This window comes from Phyllostomus discolor, chromosome 2, assembly GCF_004126475.2.
Source record: "Phyllostomus discolor isolate MPI-MPIP mPhyDis1 chromosome 2, mPhyDis1.pri.v3, whole genome shotgun sequence".
Lineage (NCBI taxonomy): Eukaryota > Metazoa > Chordata > Mammalia > Chiroptera > Phyllostomidae > Phyllostomus > Phyllostomus discolor.
Window position 1 is genome coordinate 9,770,747 of NC_040904.2, and position 16,019 is coordinate 9,786,765.

The following is a 16,019-nucleotide window of genomic DNA, read 5'->3' on the forward strand; positions in this document are numbered from 1 at the left end:
CAAAAACTGTTTTGAGCAGTGGAAAAAAATGTCTTGTTAGGTGTATTGCATCAAATGGAGAGTACTTTGAAGGTGACTGAAGTTTAAACATGTGAGAATAAACACACAATTTCTAGTAAATAAATTCCAGGGTTTTGGGGCCCCCCTCATAGTTTGTGTCACCAATGTTGTATAGGTAGAGGTCTCACGTGGTTTCTTTTTGATAAGCTTACTGCTGTTTTCTAGTATTTGAAGCTGTTATAAGTGGAATCCTCAGAAGCTACGTTTTCCAGTTTTCTGCTAGTACATAAAAGTGTTTTTTTAAATACTAATCTCGTATCTTTTGCATTAGTTCCAGTAGTTATTTTGTAATTCCCTTGGAATTTTCTACATTAATACTCATGCCACTTAAAATAGAGTTTTATATCTTCTCCCAGACTTTGCTTTGGAGTCTCACTGACTCAGACTTGGGGTGCAGTGATGAAAGCTGTGAGAACTGTCCCCGGTCTTGGCAGCCGGGGCTCGGGGCCCTGCCGGCGTGCCGCCAGCGTGCCTTGTTCCCGAGGGGGACCCCAGGCCACATGGTGCGGAGAGCAGCTCAGCGTCACGCATTCTGTTCCGTGGCCTGTTGCCGTGGAACCTTCCTCAGGCTTTCGCAGGCGATGAGCAGACATGGGCTGGACAGTAAGGAGGCACGACAGGGACGATCCCTTGTTGCTCCTCTTCTGAATCCCGCCATGGGACACAGGTGGGCTTTCAGGGAGCTGGCACCAGCCTCCTGGGTGCCGTGCGGAAATGCAGGTCTCGGCCCATCGGAATTTCCCATGCTCAGCCTAGCCAGGGTGCTTGGTTTAGAGTCCTGATTTGTCTGCATTACATTTTCTTTCTTTTTTTAATAATTTTTTATTTTTCAACTACAGTTGACGTACAATATTATGTTGGTGTCAGGTGTACGACCCAGCGATTACACATTTACATAGTTTACAAAGTCTTTACCCTGACAAATCCGCCATTCACCTGACACCATTCACAGTTAGTACAGTCCTGTGGACTGCGGTCCCCGCGCTGTGCTTTCCCTCCCTGTGACCCCTCTAACGGCCACTTTGTGCTTTTTAATCCCTCCGCCTTTTCCACCCAACTCCCACCCATGTCTGGCAACCCTCCAATTGTTCTCTGTATCTGCGAGTCTGTTCCTGTTCTGCTTATTTATTCATTTGTTTTTTAGATTCCATACATAAGTGAAATCATGTGACATTTGCCTTTCTCTTAATTTCATTCAGCACAGCACCCTCTCGGTCTGCCCGTGTCGGTGCAGGGGGCAAGATTTCATTCTTTTCTGTGGCAGTGTCACATTCCATCGTGTCCATGTATCGCTTCTTTGTTCATTCATCCGCGGTGGCACTCGGGTTGCTTCCGTGTCTTGGCCGCTGTAAGTAATGCTGCGTGAGCATGTGGGTGTGGGTGTCTTCGACTCTGGTTTGAGTTTCTTCAGGTGAATGTTCAGACATGGGATTGCTGGGTCCTTCTTTGTCTCTTGTGTCTCTTTTTTGCTTTAAAGCCTATTTTGTCTGGCATAAGTATTGCCACCTGAACTTTTTTGTTTGTTTGCTTCCATTTTCATGAAATATTTTTCCCATCCTTTTGCTTTTAGTCATTGTGTGTCTTTCAGTTGGAAGCAAGTGTCTTGTGGACGGCATATGTAAGGGTCTTGTTTTGTTATCCACTCAGCCACCGTTTACCTTTTGATTAGAGCATTTAATGCGTTTGCATTGAAAATGTTGATAGATATGTATTTATTGCTATTTTATTGTTCATATTTTTGATCTGTTCTTCTTAAAGAAGACCCTTTAACATTTCTTATACTACTTGTTCGGGGTCCTGAACTCCTTTTGCTCCTTCTTGTCTGGGAAGCTCTCTATCCGTCCTCAATTCTAAATGGTAGCTTTCCTTGCAGAGGAATCTTGGTTGTAGGTCCTTGCTTTTCGTCACTTTGAACATTTCCTGTCAATCCCTCCTGGCTTGCAAAGTTTCTGTTGAGAAATCAGCTCCCTTATAGGTACCTAACTGCTTTCCTCTTACTGCTTTTAAGATTCCTTTTGTCTTTAACTTTTGCTGTTTTAATTATGATGTGTCGTGGCAGGAAGGGCCCCTTTGGGTTCCTCTGGGTTGGGACTCTGCATTGCCTGGACTTACGAGTCTGTTTCTGTTGCCAGGCTAGGAAAATTGTTTTTATCATTTTTTAAAATTGGTTTTTAATTCCTTGCTCTTTCTCTTTTCCTTGGCCACCCCCATGATACAAATGTTGGTGTGCTTGAAGTTTTCTCAGAGACTCCTTAAACTGTCTTCATTTTTTTATTCTCTCTCTCTCTTTTTTTCTGTTTTCGTTCGGTGTTTTCCGCTTCCTTCTCTTCCAGATTTGATTCTCTTCTTCATCTACCCTACCGATTCCCTTTAATGTAGACTTTGTTTCAGTTGTCATGTTCTCCATCACCAGCTGGTCCCTTTTTGTGTTTTCTGTCTCAGTTTCCTATTTCCGGTGTCTCCACTGAATTCCTCACGAAGTCCTTGTGCTCGTCCCCCGACTGCGCTGAGCGGCCTTGCAGCCAGTGGTGTGAACTCGGCACCTAGCAGCTTGCTTGTCTCCATCATTCAGTTCCTGGAGTTTTGTTCTGTTCTTTCATTGGGACAGGTGTATTTGTCCACTCATTTTGGCAGCCTCCCAGTGCTTGTTTCTGTGTATTATCATGTAGGGCTGCTGCGTCTCCTGGGCCTGGTAGAGTTGCCCCATGTAATAGGTTTCCTGTAGGACCCAGTGGCACAGGCTCCCCTGTCACCCCAGCTGGGTGTGTCGGGTGCACCCCGATGTGGGCTGTGTGCATGTTCCCATTGTCGTCGAGCCAACGGCACACCAGTGGGAGGGATTTACCTCCAGGCCGATTGGTCCCAAGGACTGGCTGTGACCACACTGGAGTCTGCCGTGCAGGGCCCACCCCACGGAGCTGGACGCACTTCAGTGGGGCGCTGGTGCCCAGTGAGTTTGCCCGCTGAGTGGGCCACTTGTGGAGGTGGTTGGTGGGTGCTTTGGTGTGGTCTGAAACTGCCGGCTGCGCTGGCTCTGGGGCCTCTTGGTCTGGAGCAGACCGAGATCAGCTGCTGCCTGTGCCCTGCCCAGGGCCACCCAGCGTGAGCTACAAAGCGATCTGCGGATGGCTGCTACTTGTGCTGGGCTTGAGGTTCCAGGAGAGGCCACACCACAGGCCAACAACGGCTGCGGCTAGTGCCGGCCTGGGGCCACTCAGGGAAGGTGCAGCGCACGTCGAGGCCAGGTGCTGCCTGTTTGGGGTTTGCGAGCCTTGGGGGAGATTTCGGCAAGGTCTGAAGCATGAGCCAAGGCAGACCTTTGGTATGTATTGTAAAAACCATTGGAAACTTTTGGGCTTGGGCGGCCCTGCAAGTTGGGTGGGGCGGGGTCTCAGGGGCTCACCAAGACGGGGTGAGCAGTGTTACCCAGGTTGATGAAAACCCAGATACAGCTCCCGCCTGCTGGCTCTGCGGGGGAAGGGCTCAGCACAGGAACAGTGGCCTCTGCCAGCACTTGTGTCCAGCCCTTGATGGACAGTTCAGCCTCCCCACTGTATGTCCCCGGCATCTTTTAAGTGCTGCCCCAGCGATGGAGCTCAGAGGGAGTGAATCCGAGGAAGTCAGTGTGTGGGCCCTTTAAGAGGGACGCCTGGGACTCCAGAAGCCCTCGGTCTCACTCAGCCACAGTCTCCGCTGGTTTTCAGACAGGAGTTGTGGGGACTTCTCTTTCCGGCACTGGAACCCTGGGCAGGGGGCCTGGCGTGGGGCTGGGACCCCTCGCTCCCGAGGGGGGCCTGCACATAGCCCTCCCGATCTGTAACTGTTGCACACGGGTGTCGGGCCAGCCCGTTCAGCACCGCCACCTCTCCTGCCAGCCTTGACGCGGCTGCTCCTTCTGTCCCCAGTTACAGGTTCTGCGAGGTTCCGGGTGGTTCTGAGGGGTGGTGGTTCCGTAGTTCAGTTGTAATTCCGACGTGGTCGTGGGAGGAGGCGGGTACCGTGCTTACCAATGTTGCCATCTTGACGGGAAGCTTTATTTTGCTTCCTTGGTTGCACCTCCAGCTGGTTTTAAATTAAACCCCTGAGGGTGAAGCCCGTCAGTCTGTGGGGCCCTTCCTGCAGCAGTGGGCCCTGGAGGGGAATGGGGGGGCCCGGCTCAGCCGCCCCTTCCCCCAGCCAGGCCCTGGGGGTGCTCTCCAACCGCCATTGCTTCAGAACCTGCTGCTTTAGACCACCGAGTTGATAGAAGGGGCTTTTTCTTGTCCCCCTTTGCTCTCCGGTAGGCTGCCCATGAAACCCTGCTTCCAGGGGCAGACGTCAGCCTGTGGGTCCGTGGAGCCCAGCACCCTCAGAAGGGTTTCCTGGAGAGAAGTTAATGAGGGGGCTGTGCACAGCTTAGGTACAGAGGTGGGGGGCAGTGAGGGTGATGAGGCCCCGGGGTCCTGGGACACCAGGACCAACCTGGCCTGCGGGGGCAAAGGGAGGAGCCCCGTCCCTAGAAGGAGGGCAGGGGGGAGGGGTGGCAGGGCAGTACTTCCTCAAGCTTGCCCGCCCTCCTCCCTCCACCACTGTCTCTGCCAGAAGGGGTGGTGGGTCCTGTGGGGCACAGGGCAGAGGAGGGAGAGGAGCCTGTTGGCACAGAGCCGACACCCCTTAAATTCAGGGTTGTCCCCGTCTTTGGCTCCCCCTCCCCTTGCAGGCTGGGATAGGAGGAAATCCACCTCTGAGGACAGAGTAGTGTTTTGTTGCAAATGAGTAGTAAGTTATGAAACTCTTCGAGGAAAAGCGATAAAGCCACCAAACTTGCATCTGCTTTTCTGCCCGGGAGCCAGCACTGGTTGGCTGTGTGAGATTAAGCTGCCAGGCCCTTCTCTTCACTTGTGCACTCACGCCGGGGCGTGGGGCTTAGAAGTGCACGGTGTGCGGCAGCGTGTGGGTTTTCGCCCGTGGGTCCAGCTCCCACGCCTTGCCACACGCAGCTCCTGCCCAGGGCCTGTGCCCCTGCCAGTCCTCCCACTGGAATGCCCACCCCCCTTCCTCCCATTCACACACTTCCCCAGCACCCAGAGCCTCGAGGCGGGGTCTGTCTGACAGCCCGGCTCTCAGGGTGCGTGGGGCGCCCTGTGGGTCTGGGAGGCTGGGTGACGGCACGTGCTGCTCCGCCTGACTGTCCTTGCCTGGTCGTTCGCCGGCATTCAGGCTCCCTGTCCCCGCTGTCCCAACACCCCTCACACTTGGTATTTTTAGCCTGTAAAATCTGCCACCCGGACAGGTGACAAATGGCATTCACCATTGTCATTTTCCTTGATTTCAGGCGGGGTGAACAGCTCTTCCTGGGTTTTTGGCCTTTAATTTCTCTTTGATTTGCCGTGATGAATTCTTGTGTAATTAATTTTAGGAGCAGCAGGAAGGAGGGGGGCGGGGGGCTGGCCAGTGGCCAGTGCGGAGCACTGCTTCAAGTCCCGGCCTGCCGGAGAAGCCCGCTCGCACGTGGGTCTGCCTGAAGTTCCGCACTTGCCTAATTTGCTTTAATACCCTGTAGGCCAGCTCTTCGGTTGCTTGGCGTTTTCCGGAACTGTTTCTGCTCTTCTTATGCATTTATGGCGTTTTAAAACATAGGATTTAGAATGAGCGTCTCAGGTTCATTGAAGACTCCTGTTGGGTGTGACTGAAGTGTGTCAGACGTGTGGGTTGGTGGCTCCTGCGTTTGTCACGGCAGCCGGTGTTTCCCCAGGCTGAGGTCAACTCGTCCACCGTCCCTCCCTTGGCCCTGTGCCGCTGGCAGGGACAGGCATGGGGTCACAGTTGTCCTTTTCTTCTGCTTCTTAACTGAGCGTGGCCTGGTTTCACCACAGGTGTGACGCTTGCTGCAGGCCTTGGTGGCAGGTCCTCCGTGTCAGGTCAGGGCAGTTCCTTCCGTGCGTGGTTTCATTGTCGTTTTTACCACGAGTGGGCAGTGAGTTCTGTTGGATTCTTTTGGTACTTCGGGTGACTAGGGGCCTTCCCCTCCGAGGCAGCCGCTGCAGTGGACTGTCTGGCAGACAGCCCCACGTGAGCTCCGGACACTCCGTAGTTGCACACCACGTGTTAATTTACAGTGCTTTCGCTTTGGTTGCTTTAGCGTTTGTGTCCATCTTCCTGGGAGCCGTGGGACCTGCTTTGCTGCTCTGGGTCCTGGTCCTGGTGCGGCATTGTTACCGAGCCTGCCAGCCCGGCTGGTAAAGGGGCGGTGGCTTCGGAGAGCTGCTCCGCCTGGCTCCCTCCCCAGCCTGAGGCCCCCACCCCGGCCACCCCAGCACCCCCCACCTGCCCCGGGCCCTCCCTGGGTGCTTAAGCTCTTTAGGAAGAGGCATCTGGTGTGCTGAGCAAAAACGGTTTACCCTCATCCTGGAAGGGTGGGAAGACGTGAATGGTCAGTTTATGAAGTCTAATAACCCCTGGGCTCTGAGGGGTAGTGTGGGGTTTGCTGCACAGGGACCCGGGAGGTTGGGCGGGCCGTCCCCTGAACTCAGCTATCTGGGGCCCGGAGAACCACCCACTCTGCACCGGGTGGGCCTTCCAGAGCTGGCTCTGGGCAGCCAGGGGTGTCAGGGCGGGCCGTGCTGGAAGAGCTGGCCTTCGGGAAGCCCGCCAGGCGCTTCTCCCTGGCGGAAGATGAATGGTGTTCGTTTCTGGACATTTGCCCCTTGAAATGCCTGTTAGGGTCCTCACTCACCACGTGTCTGTCACACACGTGCCGGGGCCCGGTGCCACGCACGCTTTCTCTGCATTAATCAGGGGGCTGTCCTGCATCTGTCCTCAGGCACGGGGCTCCCCGTCCAGGTCTCTGTTTTCTCCCGGCCTGCTCTGCGCCTGGAGGCCATCTCTGTTGTGCCCATCTCTGCCTCCTGTATCCGCCCTGCAGGGCTGATGCGGCCCTGGGCTCTGAAGGGCCTGGCTGGCCGCGGAGGCCCGAGAACGCACAGAGGGAGCGGCCTGCTACTGGTCCACCGGGCTGCTGGCTGCCTTTCCCCGGGGGGCATCCTGTGCTCCGCGAGGAGCTGGCTGTGGATTGTCCTGGTCCTTGGTCAGGAAGGGGTTTTTTGTTCCCTGGTTAGATGTGATTCAGAGCCCACACCTTGTTACTTACAGCCCAGCGCGCCGCCGGGGGAGGTGGCTTTGAAGCCAGGTCTCACCCCAAGCCCGTCGCTGCCTGTGTTTCCGAGCGGTCTTAGTGGCAGACCCTTCTTTCTGTACGAGAGGACTCTGGCCAGTTAGCCCCAGTTCAGTGAGCATAGCGGCCTCTGGCCATGCCCTAGATCTGGCTAGGCTGCCTGCGGGGCCCCTGGTGGTGTTCGAGCCCCTGGCCTGGCCGCAGGCCGCTGGCTGCTGGCCCTGGGGAAGGGGGACCTGTGTCCAAGATTCCCACACCCTCCAGCAAGCCAGCATTTTCCACAAGCCACACTACGGAAATCACATGTTTGATTATGTGTTTTATTAGCAGTTTCGAAATACATGTTTAAGTGCAAATTGAATTGCAAGGCCGTGCCCTGGGGAGGCCCTGCCCCGAACTCCTCTCCAGGGCCCGGGCTGCTGCCCTGCCACCCGCCTCAGCCTCACCCTCGGGCTCTTCTGCACCCTGCTCTGCTCCGCCACCCCTCCCTCTGGCCCAGGGCCCCTTCCTGGGGCTGTGCGGAGTCTTCTGAGGCCTCCCGGGGCACTGGTCCCCTCCCCGTTTCAGTGTCAGGAGCCCCGCTTCGAACCCTGAACTGCCGCCTGCCCCCACGGGGTTCTCCCTTCCTGTGCATCCCCAGGAGGCACTTGGGGAGCCGAGGAATATGTAATGCGCCCACCCACCTCTCTGGGACTGTGGCTCCCCTGACCCACTGAGGGCCCTGGCCTGAATTTTTCTCCGAGGGGAAAATCCTCGTGCCTGCACTGCTGTCGCTACCAACGCTGGGACTGAGAAGGGCACCGCTGTGACGGGGCGAGAATAGCTCGGAGCTGGCCTGCCCCTCCCTGTGCCCCCGGTGCCCAGGGCGGCTTGCAGGTGCCAGGAGCACGGACATGAGTGGCTTGCCTGTGGCAGGAAGGGGGAGGAAAGGGAGCAGGCCCAGGCTTGGGCTCAGATGGCTGGGCTCCTCAGCCCTCAGCTCCTCCTCTGACCCTGTTCCCCCTCTGACTCCTCCTCTGACCCCTCCTCTGACCCTGTTCCCCTTCTGACCCCTCTGACCCTCCTCTGACTTTGTTCCCCCTCTGACCCTGTTCCCCTTCTGACCCCTCTGACTCCTCCTCTGACCCCTGTTCCCCTTCTGACCCCTCTGACTCCTCCTGTGACCCTGTTCCCCTTCTGACTCCTCTGACTCTTCCTCTGACCCCTGTTCCCCTTCTGACCCCTCTGACTCCTCCTCTTACCCCTGTTCCCCCTCTTACCCCTCTGACTCCTCCTCTGACCCTGTTCCCCTTCTGACCCCTCTGACTCCTCCTCTGACCCCTCCTCTGACCCTGCTCCCCTTCTGACCCCTCTGACCCCTCCTCTGACCCTGCTCCCCTTCTGACTGACCCCTCTGACCCTCCTCTGACCCCTGTTCCCCTTCCGCAGAGATCGAAGCCATAAAGCTGGCGGAGCAGAAGCTCAAGGCGGAGCGGAAGAGGCGGGCCACAGTGGTGGTGGGGGACCTGCAGCCCCTTCGGGACGCCCTCCCTGAGCTGCTGGACCTGGAAGCCAGTGCTAGGCGACCACAGACCCGAGGGTGAGTGTCCACCTTCAGCTTCCTGGAGAGCTCGGGGCCACGATGGCCCAGCCAGGGGCTCCCCACTGGACACGCTTCCCAGTGGGCTGAAGCCCACACCTGTCAGGATAGCGGGGGCTGCACGGGGCTGGTGTGTGGAAGCCACGCCCGGTGCTGCGGGACTGAGAGGGTTACCCGGCCTGGCTTTGACCAGTGCCCGTAACTCATGGGGAGCCTGCTGGGGTGGACGTTGGGCCTGTGTGGGTAGGCCCCGACAGCCTCAGGGCCACTGCCCCACCAGGCCCTGGGTCCTGAGGCTGGGTGAGGGTCCTGCCCCATCTTGCCTCCCACCCTTCAAGGAGGGCTTAAATTACTCTAGACCCTGTGGGCACTGAAGAGCCTCCTGGGTTTGTCTGTGCCACCTCGGGACTGGCAGGGGCTGTGGGAGGCCTCCGCCCACTGCCATGCTACCTTCTAATAACTGGGGGAGGGGTCCAAGGCGTGAGGCCTCTGGCTGGCAGGGCTGTGCTAGACCGTTTTTCCCTGGGCCTCCTAGTATGTGGCCACCTCCTGGGGGCTCCGGCCGGAGGAGGGGAGCCCTGAGCCCTGGCTCCACAGGCGCAGGCTCCGGGAGAGCCACGCTGTGCCCGGGCGGACTTGGGGACGGGGACAGGGTCGGTGGCAGGATGACTAGAGCAGCGTCCTGGAGCAGAGTTGGTGCCGAGTCAGGCTGAGCTGGGGTGACAGGAATGGGGGTGCAGGAGCTGTCCTGGGTGGACCAGAGGGTTTCTCCTTCCTGTTTCAAAAAGAAATATCAGTTAAAGCTTCAGCCTCCTGGTCGGGCCACGGTCTTTTCATTTTAAAAAGAAAAGAATGGCATTTCCAGCCTGGCCTGGAGGGCGAGTTGAGGAGTCGGCCAAGCCTGGGCAGTTTCCCCCCTCCCGCCCCCTCGCTCTCCCAGAGTCTCGCCTTGGGAGGGGGTGCTGGTCCCGGTGCCCTCCTGAAGCCGCCCTGTGGCCTGCAGCTGCAGAGGGGTGGGTGCCCCTGCGGACCGGGCGAGCGTGCGTGGCGCTGACGTGCCCTCTCTGTCCACAGCCGAGCCAGCAGCAAGCCCCGGCCGGCCGAGCTGAGCCGGATGAGCGCGGCGCAGAGGCTCCAGCTCCTGTGAGTGCACCCCCACACCAGAACGAGGCCCCGGTGCTCCCATCCTCCCTCCCCGCCCCGCCCCAGGGCTGTCGGGTACCTGGCCAGGTTCCCCAACCTCAGTCCACTCGGGTGCTGTGGGCAGCTCGGCCAGGGCCAGCTCCGGGGCACAGCCAGGTTGGCACGGAGCAGCCTGTTTGCCGTGGAGCCAGGAAGCCCCTTCCGCTGGGGCAGTACGGGGAGCAGCTGCTGCCGCCTCCGGGGGCTGCCCTTGGGCCCAGGCCCTTGTGGGGTTGGGGGGAGGTGCCGTCCTAGGTGCTGACACCTGCCTAGGGCAGTCACTTGCCCAGTGGAGTTCAAGTTCTCCCGCCGGGAAAGCTGGGACCTGGCCTGGTGTGGCCTTGCCTGTGGTTATACATGCAGGGACAGAGCACAGGCTGGTCCACCACCTGTCGCCATGGTGCTCCTTTGTGAGCAGAGCCGGCCTTGGGCCTGTGAGGGGTGCAGAGCTCCGGACCCTTCGAGCCTGCAGGGCCGAGTCTGCTCTGGCAGCGCCGGAGGGCGGCGCCTCTTATGTAAGGCTGACTGCCGGGAGCGTGCAGACTGCCGCCTCCCTGCGTGTGGCAGCCTCTTGCCTTTAATAGTGGCTCCTTGTCACGGTCGGGGGTGGGGGCCCAGACCCCCTCTTCCCTGGGGATGGGGCAGGGGGCCAGTACCGCACAACCCCATGGGTGGGCGGGCACAGTGGCCCCAGGGTCACTGTAATGATGAGGAGGCCCAGGGCGGCCTCTTCCCTCCAGCCCGAAGCCCTGCTCAGCCCCGGGCCCCCCCCAGCCTGGCCCAGAAGGCTGCCTCTGCCCCTGCTTGAGGAGCTCGGTCTTCCTTCCCCACTCCCTGCCCCTTGCCCCAGCCCCTCGCCCCAGCCCCTCCTGTCCGTTCAGCCTGCACTGTGATGCCTGGGTGTGGGGTGGCCCAGTCGAGGCAGGTCCTGGGTGCAAAATGCTCTCCCCACTGCTTCAGGGGCATGAATCTGCTGACCTCTGACCTCAATTCTTTCAGGGAGGAAGAAAGGACCCGTTTCCGGGACCTGCTGGCCAATCCCGCCTACAGAGCCAGCCCCCTGCTGGCCATCGGGCAGCAGCTGGCCCGGCAGATGCAGCTGGATGGCGGCGTCCTGCTCTGACCTGGCCCGGGGCATGCCGTGAGCTCTGGGGCCGAACAGGTGCCAGAGAGGGCCTACTCCCCACCGTTGCCACCCTGAACCTGGAGGGCGGCCTCCTGGACTGTCACTTGTTAGCGCTGGTGGGGCAGACCGCGCCCTCACCCGCCCCTCCCAGCGGGTCAATAAATGCTGTGTGCGCCCAGACAGTGGGGCGGGGCTTCCTCCTGTGCCCTGGCTGTGCTGTGAGAGAGACAGGTCTTGTTCTTGCGGGCCCCGGGTTTGAAGGTCGGGCTGCAGAAGCACTGACTGACACCCTGGGTCTGAGGATGGGAACGGGAGCGCGTGCCTCTCGCGGGTGTTCGGGAGCGGGCATGGGGTTTGTGTCGGTTGGGGACCCGCTGCCCACGGCCTGTGGGGGCGCTGGAGGATGTGTGGATCGAGTGGAGGGAGGGCCCAGGGGTCCACTGAGTGAGGGGCCCGGTCCCTGGTTGCCGGAATCCCCTCAGAGCCCTGGCTTGGGTGTGGGTCCCACCCTCAGGCAGCAGGATGATGGACTGATGGCTGTGTCGGGTCGCACTTGGCCCCTGCCCGGCACCCACCGGGCCCTAGCGCCGCCATGAGCCAGCAGCCTGGGCTGAGGTGCGGGGGCTCGGCCCCTCCGTGCTCCCACGGGCTCCCACCCGATGACCGGGGTGTTCCAGGGCTCCTGCTTCCAGGATGTCAGGAAAGCCGGCCGCCGGGTGGAGATAGCGGGGCGCCAGCCTTCCGGGCCTCTCTCTGCTGTCGCATTCCTGGGGCAGCTGGTCCCCTGCTCCTGGACCTGAGACAGTGGGTCTGCGTGGAGGGGGAACCTTCTTGATTTCAAGTCAAACAGACTCAACTAAACTGTTTTCCTTCTGAGGATGTTCAAATCATGTTGGTTAAAATGAGAATTACATGCATATTCCTGATGTTCCTGGTTCGTGTTTCTTACATTTTCCTTAAGATTGGAGAAATCTTAGTTGTAAGATTCTTGGTGCAAAAACAGTGATTACTTGTATTTCTGAGCCCAAACGTTTTTTTCTGGGGCCACAAAGGCACTTGGGCCATAGAGTCTCTGGGGACCTCCTGACAAGCCTGGATGGAGCCTTATCCCTCCTTGTCACTCTGGTCCCCACACCCAAGGGGAGGCTCTGGGGGCCAGGAAAGCCGGGGCCCTGGCTGGGACCTTACTCCAGACGGGCAGCTGAGGCCTGGAGAGGGAGAGCCACCCTCCCATGACAGGCTGGGTGGGGGCCTGGCCCTGGGAGCCGCTGGTACTTGTCCTGATGACAGCCCCACGCTTCCTGATGCCCCAGGACCCCCACATACACACTGGGTCTCTGCCCTCGGTGCAGGTCGGCCCAGGGCTCAGGGTGCCCTGGGAGGAGTGCCCCCCGCCTCCCCGGACCAGCCCCCTCCCAACAAGCCGCCTCCCTGCCTTTGGAGCCGGGGCTTCTGGCACAGCGGTGGGAACTCCCACCTCAGCGCCGCTCTAGGGCTGGGGAGCAGATTCTAATTACATAACAGTGTTTAATTAGAGAATCCAGTACCCATCAGCCCTCTGGCTGCGGGGCTCCCGTGGGAACAAGCCTTCCCTCTGCCTCCTGCGGGTGCCCTGGGCCCCACGGACCCAAGCCCTGCCCCCACCTTGAGCTAATGTGCCCCTGTCCCCTATCCTGTCACGACCTGTCTTCAGTCCACCTCATGCATGCAGAGAGACCTGGGTTCTCGCCAGGTGTATCTGGGGCCCCACCTGGGGGTTGGGGGCACCTGGGAGCCGGGCCTTCTGACTGGGCCTCGGACACACCGGGGTCACGGGCTGCCTCTGTCGGTGTTGCTCTCCTGATGAGAAGACACTCAGGGTGCACAGGTGTGACCTGCTCCCATCCCTCTTCCTTCCCCCGACCCCTCCCCAGCCTGCGGGAGGGTTAGTGCGGGGTCAGCTCTGTGTCACTGCAGCAGCCTTTAGACCAAGTGCAGGCCTGCCGGCCGGGGTGCCTGACCCACGGGCTCCCCAGAAAGCAGACCCTTTGGCCATACGGACACATCTTCCAAAAATAGTCCTTTACTCCTCAGGTTCAAAACGCAGCCTGAGTGGTATATATTTTTTTTTTTTTAGCTCTTTGTTGTACAAATGTCAGGCGCACAGAAACCGCAGGGGCGTTGAAGGCGGCCGTGTGCTGGTGGCTCACAGCCGCAGGCCCGCCCCAGCGCCCCCCCCCCCCCCCCCCCCCCCCCCCCGGGCACGCACCGCCACCCACCGGGCTTCCACAGGCGGCTCCGGAGACAGGGCCCCTGAGAAGGGTGACCGTTGACCCAGCACCAGGCCAGACACGACGAACAGCCGTGTCCTGGTGTCATCAGGTGTCCCCTCGGTCTGCCTGCTTCCACGTCTTGGGGACGTCCCGTTTTCTCGCTGGTGGTCGGTGTCTCCTCGCCATGTTCAAGTCCCTCGGAGCACCTGCCTCGGGCCGCCATGGGGCCGCACGGTCAGCTGGCTCCTCTCGTCTCATCTGCTCTTTAGAGGTTGCTTCTCAAACATTTAATTTTCTGCAATTATGTAAAACATTACATGGTGCCAAAATGTCAAGCCTACTAAAAAAAAAACAAACCTCTCTTCTCAATAGCTGTGCTGGATAGTTAGGAATCACGGTTTTGTTTTATTCTGGGGTAATTCCTACTTAAAAACAGCACCTTGTTATACCTATAGGGGGTGTCCAGGTTTGCCCCTGAAGCCTGGGTTGCCCCTCACACTGGATGAGGATACCTGGGCCATGGTTGGGGGCCAGAGAAACAGAGGTCCTCCCCAGGCCCCAGCTGGGGGTCCTGGCCAGTCACTTGGGTCCTGGGTCCTGGGCTTATGTAGATGAGAAAAAATAACCCCACTGCCAGACACAAGACTTGAGTGGATAATGCTGAACACCCTGCTGTGTCCAGCACCGTGTCCTCATTGTCCAGGTTCCCAGGACAACCTCACGTCCCTACCCCAGCCCAGTGGGGGTCCTGGGCAGCCCCGACTCCCGAGCAGGGAGGATTGGAGAGAGTGATGTGGAGGGGGGGGACAGAGGACGGCACCCTGGGGAGGGTGGCTCCTGGGCGGCTGAGGTGACGGCTGCTCTGCAGGGACCGGGTTCCCCGAGGCGGCCGCACGGCTGACTCACTGCCCCCCGCTGAGAGACCCCACCTCAGACGAGGGGCTGTTTTTGGTGACACCGACCAGAGCTCCTGGGAGCACATGAACCGTGGTGTGTGTGTGCACCTGCATATGTGTATGCACGTGCAAACACAGGTGTTCTTGCATGTGGTTGTGTGCACTCCCAAGCATGCAAGCGTGTGGATGTGCACGAGAGTGGTGTGATTGACTTTCCACCTGCTGAGTGGCTTGACACTTCCCGGGCTCAGAGTGGACCTGCACCCTCCGCTCCCCCTGCAGGCAGGCACAGCCGTGCCCTTGATCTGCCCACAGAAGTACATGTATGTGACATGTGGCACTTTGGGGAGGCTTCTAGAAGCAGCATATGATGTCCCGTGCTCACGTGGTGACCAGCAGTGCTTCAGGTGGGGGCCTGCGCTGGGTTCTGGTGCAAGGACTGTCCAGAGCAGGGCCCCCGCCACCTCACAGCGGACTCGTGTGAGCAAGAAATCAACATCGGCTCTGGCGGGAGTGTTTGTTACAGCAGCACGACCCAGCACGTAGTGACGGACACACACCCTGTCTGGTCCGAACAGAGGTGATGCAGGAAGGGTCACTGCCCATTCCGAGGTCGGGAGAGGTGCCATCCCCAAGTCAGGCCAGAAGTGTTGAGAAATGAGAACTCTATGGAAGAAACAGTAAGGCTTCCAAGGAGCAACAGAAGGGGAGCCCCCCACTGTGGTGTCCACCCTGTCCTCTGCTGTCCCCTGTGAAGGCAGCCCTCGGGACACGTGCCCGCACGCAGCAGCCGTGTGCACGGGCAGACCCCGAGGGCTGCCACATGGGTGAGGACTCTGCACCGTGCCCGGGGCAGCGGAAGACCCTCCACCACACCAAGGTCAGCGGACAGCCTGACGGGTGTCCAAGTGACCGCGGTCCCAGGGGAGGCGACGGCAGGAAGCAGCACGTTCGGAGAACGCCAGGACAGAGCACGCCATGCAGTGAATCCAGGAGGCCGCCGACAACGCAGTTGGAGGGAACGTGCGTCTCAGATGTTTTCATCGTGCGCAGGAGAGAATAAATAGCACATGAGCTAAGGGTTCACTCCCAGACTGGAGAGAAGGAAAACAAGATAAAGCCTGAAGCCCGAGGAAGCAGGAGGAACTGTGGGAAAATGTGGAAGAAGTGGCGCGTCTGGCGGATGGGAAAGGGACAGAATTTAGGACCTATGAGCTGAGACCTCCTGGCCCCTGGGAGCCGCTTGTGGGGGAACCTCGTGACCTGAGCGTTCTGCCCGCAAGGAGCCCTGGGTCTGGGCGACCGTGGGCCCCCGCCTGTCGTCTTCCTGCCCGGCAGCCCCTCCGCCTCAGCTCCTCCCTGCCACACAGGGTCAGTGACGGGTCCACGAATGTACCTCCTCGTTGTACAGCACCGTGTCACTGAGTGTCGGTGTGACGCATGTCCTGATCTTTTCCCCCTGAGACTGGTTGGCCGGCCAGGGACTCCCTGCTCCTCTCCGTGGTGCTGGGCGAGGGCAGGCAGCGGGCCCTGTTTGTACCAAGAAGGATCTGGACTGAGCGGTAGGGAGCTGGGCTTCCAGGATGGTGCCAGGGGGTCAAGGGCCTTGGCTGCTCCAAGGGTCATTTCTCATGGCCAAGTGGTCTCTCCGAGGTTTGGGAAGCAGGCCAGAGGCTCCGATGTCTGAGGTGCATCTGAGGGCCTGAGGAGCCACAGCGGGGCGGCGGGCTGGGGAGGTGGCCAGCTGGGGTGGGAGTCTGGGGCCAGGGCT

At 59.4% G+C, this 16,019-nt stretch overlaps 1 protein-coding gene across 1 annotated transcript in view; it reads left to right on the top strand.

Annotated features, from left to right (window-relative positions):
- FAM207A (family with sequence similarity 207 member A) overlaps window positions 1-12,025 on the top strand; it is a 31,214-nt gene extending 19,189 nt beyond the window's left edge. Inside the window, exons 4-6 of the mRNA XM_028504852.2 lie at window positions 8,642-8,792; window positions 9,867-9,935; window positions 10,974-12,025. Coding sequence (XP_028360653.1) covers window positions 8,642-8,792; window positions 9,867-9,935; window positions 10,974-11,097 — 344 coding nt within the window. The 3' untranslated portion in view covers window positions 11,098-12,025. The remainder of the gene's footprint in view (window positions 1-8,641; window positions 8,793-9,866; window positions 9,936-10,973) is intronic.
- Window positions 12,026-16,019: the final 3,994 nt, after the last annotated feature.